Here is a 9,140-nt window from a genome sequence, read left to right on the forward strand (position 1 = left end):
TCATGTTGAGCAAGAGAAATGTGCATCATTCTGAAAGAATAGCTATGCTGTTGGGGCATCTGTTTTGTCTCAATCTGCTCAATTCTGAACACTGAATGTCTGATCTGAAGTTAGCAACATTTTTTTTGTCAAAACACGCACACAAAAAAAAAACATTTGCCTATAATGGCGACTGGTGTAAACATAAGGTACCCCAATATTAATTTTGATTATTTGTTCAAGGTTTATTGATATTCCTGTTTACATTGCAAAGTCTGACCAATGTAAAATAATACCAGATAGTGAAACACCTGAAAGAAATGAGATCCAGAAAACACAAAGACTGGACACACAGGTAAGACAGTAAGTGTGTGAACTTAGAGGAATAAAAGGAGTCTAAAAGGAAGTCCTCACAGTACATTCAGTCTTGACATTGTTGGCCTGGCATCTGGAGTGAAAACTGATACAGGGAAGTAATGCTGTCAGTCCTAGCTCTTTTGTCAAAATGCATTGACCATCGCAGTAAGACAACCACAAGTAAATGTGACCTTGTTATCACTAGGTTTTTAATTTATATTTACAACACATCACAATAAAAGGCAGGAACGATCTGCTTTATACAGAACAAAAACTGGAAAGCAAGAAAAAAACATTACAAAGAGGCATATGCATTGCCAATGTAAAATAAGGGCTTGTATAACGGTGTTTTCTTTCAGAACTTGCTGCTTCCAAAGTTAACAAAAAAAAAAAAACATTTAAAAAGATGGCCAGAATCGCGAGCCAGGAAGCTCAAGTGATTCTTATTGAGCCTGATGTTTTTATTCTTAATGCTGCTGTAAATTACTGGAAGCCTATCATAGGAAATGTGATAACAGTTCAAATAGTGTAAATAGAAAACTGTAGATGAGCAGAGGATATGGTGGCAATGCACAGACAGAAATACACATGGCTGAGCTTTCATTGAAATGATAAAATTTTAACTTTAATGGTAAACATCCCTGAGTCCAGTTAAACCTAATGCATGCGTGAATAATTTTTTCCCTTTTTGTGAAGCTAAACCCACCTCTTCAATTGGCAAAGAGCAGTCCCTCCAGGACCTTGAGTGGGTTTGTTGTAATTATCATCACCAAAAGTGACTGAATTTGCTGCAGGTATCTCCAAAAATTGCAGTTGAAATTGCTGTGATTTTCTGTTAAATAAAATCAAATGCAGAAATTCCATGAATGTTTTATGCAGAAATTTGCATGAAATTGTGAAAACATAAGATTGCAAACTCCTGGAAGGACTGAAGGAGCATTTCACTAGTTTGCCCATCAGGATGCTTGATTTAGAGCACTAATAACATGCATGTTTGGCTTGGTAGCTGGCTGTGGTCCTGGGATGCCTACAGTGGAGATTGCGTGGATATGGGGTAATGTGATCTTAGAGCTAGTGAAATGGAAGAGGTAGGATGCTTAGCTACTCCAGAATACATGACATAGGGAGAGGTAAAGCAGGTTTAAATCTCTTGGAATGCAGAAATGGGGTGATCATCCCCATGGGCTTCTCCAGAACTTTATTTATAAATCATCATAAATAATCCTGGACTCATGATGATGAAGACTACACCAAGTACATGCCTCTTGTAATTACACTGAGCTCTATTTTACTACTGAAGCACAGTATGAAGACACTATGGCAACAAACAAAAACACGTGTTGGCTGAAGACAACAGAGGATTTAACTGAGAATCCAAGTTTGGTTCCTGATATGTTACACGCTGGAGCCTGGTGTAAACAGGCAACACTGAGTGCTGTATGGAGTCAGTTTAAGACACTTGAGGGTTTTGGGTCCTCGTCTAAGACGGTGCTGCCCTCTTTCTACTGCAGAAAAGTAATTCAAAGACTTCCTGAACTGTCGGTGGCTGAGGTGAAGAAACCATCTTGGTTGACCTGTGACCCAGTATATATCAAAGTGCTAACCAGTTCTATTTCAGTTGAGGCCACTTGCGTGTTACGCTCAATATGGAACATGAGCTGTAGGAGGAGGCTTCTCACATGTGCTGTACAGTCAGGTGATGACCTCCATAAGATCCCAGAGTATAGGGGTGAACCAGTTTGTGGTTCTATACAGTCAACAAAAGTGCACATATTGAACATTTTTAAAAAGGATGTCTTACCAAGCAATATTTCTGAGTCAACTGGATAACTGTTAAAACACAAAGCTGACACAGTGCCATTTTTTTTGGTTTAGCGTAGGGCAGTTATCTGGATAAGTCAGTAATCTTGTTTGGTAAAATAACACCCAGGTCAGACAGTAAGCAAAGCAGTTTACCTGTGAAGAAATTACTTGGTATGGTTTCATCTTCGCAAAGATGAACTCTCTGACTAAGTACATGCGTTGGAACATAAGCCAGGACAAACAGGTGATATGTTTTCACAAATAAACATCAGACTCTATGTTCAGTTTGAATAAACAGCACAGGTAGACAGATTGTACACAACACTGCACTGCAAGCACGAATGCCGGGACCATGCATATCTACCTCTAATGGAAGCATTTAAAGACTGCTGTCTGATAGTGAACAAATTACAAAATAATATAATTGTCAGACTTTAAATCGCACAAGCGACTCACTGCACACTGCAACACACGTGAATACATGGAGGCGACACAGGACACACAGGCCTGAGGTTGTTTGTGAATTTATCTTCTGCATTTATCCCATTCCGGACTGTCCTTCCTCCAGGACCCCAGGAGCAGTGGGCAGCTTTTTTTAAGCGCCCGGGGACCAGGTGAGGTGAACCGTCTGTCTTGGTCAGGGACAGACCTGTTTTTTTCTGTTGGGGTTTTTAGTGGAGGAAACCCCTTGTGAACACGGGGAGAACATGCAAACATTAGTTTAGTCACTGATTGCTTTCATTCACATCAATTTCTTCGACAGTGAAATTTGAAAGTCAAGTCAAACGACAAAGATGACAAGGAAGCAAATGAGTTCATTACTAGATAGAAGTGACAAATCTACTTTGACGCAAGCCGTGGCTGACCACTTCAGGCCGATCTTTGTGCTCATCCTATCCCATTGCCCACCCACTGTTACTCACACCTCGCATTGGACCAGTCCTCGTCCATTTATAAAACATGAAACAGAACACACTTTGCTGCAGTATGTCAATAGAACAAAAAAAAAAAAAAATAGAGTTGAAACCCCCGAACACTGTACATACACAGATGAACAAATCAAAAAAGGCAAGTGTTTCAAATAAAAAGAACACAATAAAAATAACCATCATAGAGACGGCTCACATTCTTAAAACTCACAATAATCCAGCCACTGACTTTCTCTTCATCCTCTTCGCCTTTTGAAAGCAGTATGCAGTCTACACCCCATGCATTCTACACACTACACTTTCTGTATGCTGTATAACCCAGTCCTCCCCGATCCCATAAAAATAGACACGCACAAGTATGATCTAGAGGTCTTCTGCCGGTGCACTTGAAAAAGAAGAGAAAGAGTAGGTCAGTCTTGGGGGAAGAGGTCATACCCAGATTTGCCATTGACTTTTCTGATTGATTTGATGTGTAAAACAGACATGTTTTTTCCCCCTTTTTGCCTGCTAACAGTGTAGGCTAATTAGGCGACATAATGTGGCATTGGTGCCAGTAGAAAATAACCATTCATCAACCCCATCCTCCTCATTTCTAAATTCTAACTTCTACACAGGAAAATATGTTAAATTCCTTCACTTGTGGTACTTGTTGGGGAGAATGTATAATGCACTGGTGCAAAGAGTGAGGACTGGAAAACTGAATTTAGCCTGGATGTTAAAGAGCTACATAATAGCACTGGGTTCTCCTGGGTTAAGCCCGGTGACCCTGCCCCGTTTGAGTGCATGACCCAGCCATGACCTTTCGTACAGACTTACAGGGGTCCATATTTGGCCTTGTAGCTAGACATTGTGTTTTTGAAGCGGCCATTTTCCTTCCGCAGCTCGGCCACCTCCTGCCGCAGTGCTGTGTTCTCTCGTTCAAGGAAGGCCGCCCGCACTGTGATCTGGTTCTCTTTCAGTCGCCGGGCGTCACGTGACCGTTTGGCTGCAAAGTTATTCTTCTTCCGCCTCTCCCAGTACTTGTCATTCTGAGAAAAGGTAAAGAAAACAATGGTACACAATGGTTAAAACGGGACACAACGAGTCAGGCATGGAGTTGTTTAGGCTTCACGAGCACTACATGATAGTTCACCTTCATCATCACATTTATACAGCCTGTCTGTATACATTTATATATACATGCAACCTGCACAGCGAGATGCACAGTCCCACCCTGTACTCGAAACCCGATCCCTCTGACACAGGAGGGGTGTGTGTTAGTATTGAGGCTCAAATTCCATGGTTGTCAGCATCTATCTGAAGTTTACCCACAGCACAAGCCCTACACCACTGGCCATCATATAGTGTTTATACATCATGTAACGTTATAGGACTTTTCCCCACACGACTCACCTTCTGCTCATCAGGAACATATACTTTCTTGGCCTTCTTGATCATTGGCTGTGGCTTGAGGTCCTCGCTACTAAAGCGGTGTTTGCGGGGGTTGAACAGCTCACCACCAGGCACGCTGGAAAGCACAAGGTCTGTCGGGTCGGGTTCAAAGTTCACCTCCACCTCGATTTCATCTGGGTCAACGGGTTCAGGAGTCATGCACTCCTCCTCTATGATCCCATGTGGAAGGAGATGAGGATTAGCCAGAAAAAGTATGTTTGATTTGCATCAAGTCCCATGACATGCAAACTGGATTTATTTGATTTATTAAAGCACTAACTAAGCAGTAATACCAAGAATAAAAAGTACAAAATCATCCATCACATTAGGCCATGTTAGACACTCCACGTTAGACTGCATGGAGCCTATCACTGTGTCTGAACTACAATCTACAGATACATACTTGTTTATAACAACAGTCTTGCTGACCTGTGGCAGATCCACTCTCCCCGGTGACTACTTCCTCCTCACAATGCTCCAGCTCCAGAAAGGGAAGCAGTTCAGCTTTGCTGACCACACTGGACACAGGAGATGATGTCTCGGCCTCCGCCACAGACTCCCCCTCGCTCGGGCTCTTCTTGGATCCTTCTTCAATGTTTGCGGAGATGCCATTCTCTATCAAGAACTCCTCCAGGTCCATGTACTCAAGGTGGAAGGAATCCCCATTGTAAGGGATTGTTTTGTCCCAGATGGCAGGGGTTAGGGCAGCTGAGGGTCCCATCCCAGCGATAGCTCCAATGCCATCCATACCTTCTCCCGTGCACAGCTTTTCTTTGTCATTTTCTGAAACACACAAATTTAAATAAGCATGGACCTATAACATCTACAACATATAAGGTCACACACACACACACACACACACACACACACACACACACACACACACACACACACACACACACACACACACACACACACACACACACACACACACACACACACACACACACACACACACACACACGATCAGTACTTACTTTATCCAACATCACTCATACACGTTTTATTTTAGGAGGCGGTGCTTTACTTTACTGCGTTACTGAAATCCAAGTTTCCTAGACTAAAATAATTTTGTAATGTTTTAACACTATGCATCCTGCTTATGCACACAGGTATATTATTCAACTGAAATGTTACTTAGGCTACAACTTCTAAGTACCTGCTGAAATAGTCTCCACAGTAGGACCTTTCCTTACTTTTACTCAAGTTGATTTTTTTACGTGTGCTTTTGAGCAGGTTGACACATTATCCAGACTCTCATATTAACATACCCTGAATGTGTTACCTAGAACATATACCGACTCAAAAGGACAACGAGTTCCAAATAATTTCATGAGGTCTCCAACACCATCCGACAAAGTGCGACACCACTGGATGGAGAGGCACTTAACAGCCGAGAACAGTTACACAACCCATAAAACTTTAATTTCGAGAAAAGGAAACGGAAAAAACTTGGTGTATTTACATACCATATCTGGTAGGTGCTTCTTTATTTATCGACACAAAGTAGTCAAATTCTAATGTGCTATTTGACAATTTGTGGCCATGAAGCTTCTACATATCCGCATGCGTACAAAATAGCCTCCCCAGCATCACCCCTTCCCCCAACGTCACAGTACGTGTCTTCATTGACAGTTTTGCGACGACCTTTGGGCTGAGAAAGATTTATAATCCACATTTTGTGAACCAATACCCTGTAAATGCAATTTTAATACGCCGTTGACAGTTCACATGGCTGTTCACATGTTGCCCGAGTAGACAGCACCTACCCCAAACAATACAGTGTAACACAGCTTACCGTCGTCTCCTTCGAGTAAATTCGGCGGGGGTATTTCAAGTATTTTCTTTAAAGCCAGCGAATAGGAACTAGATGTGCTGGTATCTGTTCCCAGCGTGACTGTGATGGGTTCCACAGACATCACAGAGTTGTAATCGTTAACCTGTGATCCCCGAATGAGTATTACAATTCTGCGTAATTACCGACTTCTCTCTGCTTCTCTTTCAGTTCTGACCGAACTAGCCCGATTCACATCCTTCGCTGATTCAATAATAAGGCGAAACCGCGCCTATTCTACAAAAAAATAATAAATTCAGGCTTTGGATAGGCTACCCGTGCTCTTTCAATCTAAATATATAAGTACATACGTCAGGGCCCCACCCTTATGGCTTTAAAGAGAATCGTCATTGGCTACCTGAAAAGTTATATAGCCTGTTTTCCATACACTATTACGCACAGTATTGTAGCATATATTTGTAGAACACAAGACCACTTTAGTGTGTCATATTCTTTCAAGCCTAAATTGGTAATTCCCAGATATTCCAACTGCCACGCAAGTTAAATAGGCAACATTTCAACCTGCCATACTTTTATTATATATATGCCATATATGCCATATATATATGCCATACTTATTTATTATATTATTGTTTATGCCAGCACACATTTACCCCTCAGTGAATACAAATGTTTACCGCACTCATAGGACTTGGTAGTCCGCAGTGAATGATCCTACATTCTGTTGTCAATTGACTAAAAGTACACGTCACATGTCCACACACGTGTAAAAACGTTTACGTAAATATGCCACTATGTCCCAATCGGTCTAGCCATAGACCATAGGCGTGGTTATAAACAAGGGGTGGTGTGATAATAAAGGACGAATTTAGCTCAGGTTCCGTCAGTAACCAACAGATTCTATTGTGACTGGTTTAGAAATTGTTTACACAACCTACACAGGGCCTGACCTCGACCTGCCATCGTACTCGAAGCTCTCGGACTAACCAATGGCTACCGACAATTTTGCCACATCAAGATCTGTACTGAACACTCTCCACCCACACACACACAGACGAATACGTGGAACAATCGTATGTTGACATACAAACAACCGAGAGTAGCCTAGGACACTGTCACGTTTGTATCATTTTGCAGCAGCAAAACTTAGGCAATGCTGTATGTCGGCTACTCTAACCTACCCAGTATCATGATTATATAGCCACATTATGTTCACAAACTGTCTTCCACCAAAGCACAGTTCACCTTGTTCATTAAAGCCTTTACTAATTAATTGTAGTCCTCGGCTCTCAAGGCTGTCTGCCTAAAGTCACGGACTTTAATGACCTTGAATGACAATTCAGAAGAGTAAATGGCACACCCTAGTGGTAGTTCAAAGTTGTGTTTCTTCGCACACAATTTGACAGACACCTTCTTGCCTGACTTCACTTACGGTAGGCCTAGGTGATAACCCGAAAAGATTCAACCAATTGTCCTAAAGTAGTAAAGAATCTTAATCGTTTTATTATTTCCAGAGGCTATAGTTGGCCAAGTACAATCTCCCCTGCACATTACCAAATTAGACAACTCAAGGCTGCATTGGCCATGTCAAACGCTTTGATAATCACCTTGGATTTCTTTTAACGAATGCTGATCAATGTACAAATCAGAACTTACTGCAGCTGTCGTGTTGACTGACAGGCTACTACAAGGCTATAGTTTTCTGGTTTAGGATCAGCAATCCGAGTACCTGTACTAAAATTATTTTGTAAATGTGTAATCTGACCTGTATCCTACACAAAGTTATATTATTAAACTGAAATATGTTTTTACTCAAATTACATCAGATACAAATAGTGACTTGGGCGGCACAGTAGGACCTTTCCTAACTTTCACTCAAGTTGATTTTTTACATTTGCTTTCGAGCAGGTTTTGACACTTTATCCAGACTTATATCCACAGTACACTCTCTTAATTAATACACTCTGAATGCATTACCCACTCAAAGGACATCGGGGTCCCAGCTATGGGTTCTAACCCCCCCCCCCCCCCCAAAAAAATTATCAAATAATGTCGACACAGTGCGTTCTAACCTGATATGAAGTTACGTAATAATGTGGGACAGAGTGTAAACCTGAAAGCTGCATTTCGAGGAATACAGGGCGCCCACTCAAGAAACACTGATAAATACCAGCTACGAAATATAGCGGATCAAGTCCAATTATCGATTTTATACTTTATGTAAATATTTCCGTGGGTCCTGATTTTCACACGCATTCAGGATTCAGATGAACTACGCGACAGCCACAGGTGGTTTAGTCAGCATTATGAAGACCGCGTGGTTACAGATTTTCAGACAGAGATGCGTGTTTTATTCTGTGCGATTTCCGTTTTGTGTTGAAACTGACACTGGTCGACTGTTTTTCTGTCACCCGACAGACTGTATTATACACCATGTAATTCGGATTGCTTAGCCTTTTAAGATGTTGAAGAGTCTGACTGAGTTTTCCCCAGAACGTTTTCAACATTAAGGCTACATGGATCTCATGTAGTCTGCATAATTTGCAAGCATGTTGCCGTCACTGCTTCTCCTCCAAGGCAACTTGACCGGCAAAGCTCAGAGCAAAAAAAAAAACATGATAAACATGTTGTTGAATGTATAGCCTAGTTCTTACCGTCATCAAAGTTGGGGATTGAGAATGGATACTCAAGCAAGGCTTTGAAAATCTCCGGAATCTCTGAAGACATCGTAGGGTACAAACTGACTATTATAACTGACTAAGGCTAGGGTTTTGACATGTAGCGTCCAAAGGGTCTAATTGATCACTGCCAATAGTTCTGAAACTTTCCTTGAGCCCACAAGTTCC

The 9,140-nt window shown here is 41.6% G+C and overlaps 1 protein-coding gene across 2 annotated transcripts; it reads right to left on the reverse strand.

Annotated features, from left to right (window-relative positions):
• Positions 1-3,316: 3,316 nt before the first annotated feature.
• Positions 3,317-9,140, reverse strand: tefa (TEF transcription factor, PAR bZIP family member a). Of its 2 annotated transcripts, none has more exons than XM_012814591.3 (5): positions 8,949-9,140; positions 4,929-5,282; positions 4,461-4,669; positions 3,885-4,096; positions 3,317-3,453 (listed from the first exon to the last, which is right to left on the reverse strand). In XM_012814591.3, exons 1-5 carry the CDS (start codon positions 9,019-9,021, stop codon positions 3,432-3,434), a joined length of 870 nt encoding a protein of 289 aa, XP_012670045.1. In that variant the 5' UTR covers positions 9,022-9,140; the 3' UTR covers positions 3,317-3,431. The 2 variants fall into 2 exon arrangements, with proteins under 2 accessions (XP_012670045.1, XP_012670044.1); XM_012814590.3 differs by lacking the exon at positions 8,949-9,140 and adding an exon at positions 6,298-6,568.

The sequence above is a fragment of the Clupea harengus genome, chromosome 23 (assembly GCF_900700415.2).
Source record: "Clupea harengus chromosome 23, Ch_v2.0.2, whole genome shotgun sequence".
In the NCBI taxonomy this organism is placed as follows: domain Eukaryota; kingdom Metazoa; phylum Chordata; class Actinopteri; order Clupeiformes; family Clupeidae; genus Clupea; species Clupea harengus.

Excerpts from the sequence above, each read along its gene's own strand:
- tefa (XM_012814590.3), bottom strand. The coding sequence starts at position 6,418 with ATGTCTGTGGAACCCATCACAGTCACGCTGGGAACAGATACCAGCACA. Across the intron at positions 5,283-6,297 it reads TTTACTCGAAGGAGACGACG|AAAATGACAAAGAAAAGCTG; the intron begins GTAAGCTGTGTT and ends TGTGTGTTTCAG. Across the intron at positions 4,670-4,928 it reads GGAGAGTGGATCTGCCACAG|AGGAGGAGTGCATGACTCCT; the intron begins GTCAGCAAGACT and ends ATGGGATCATAG.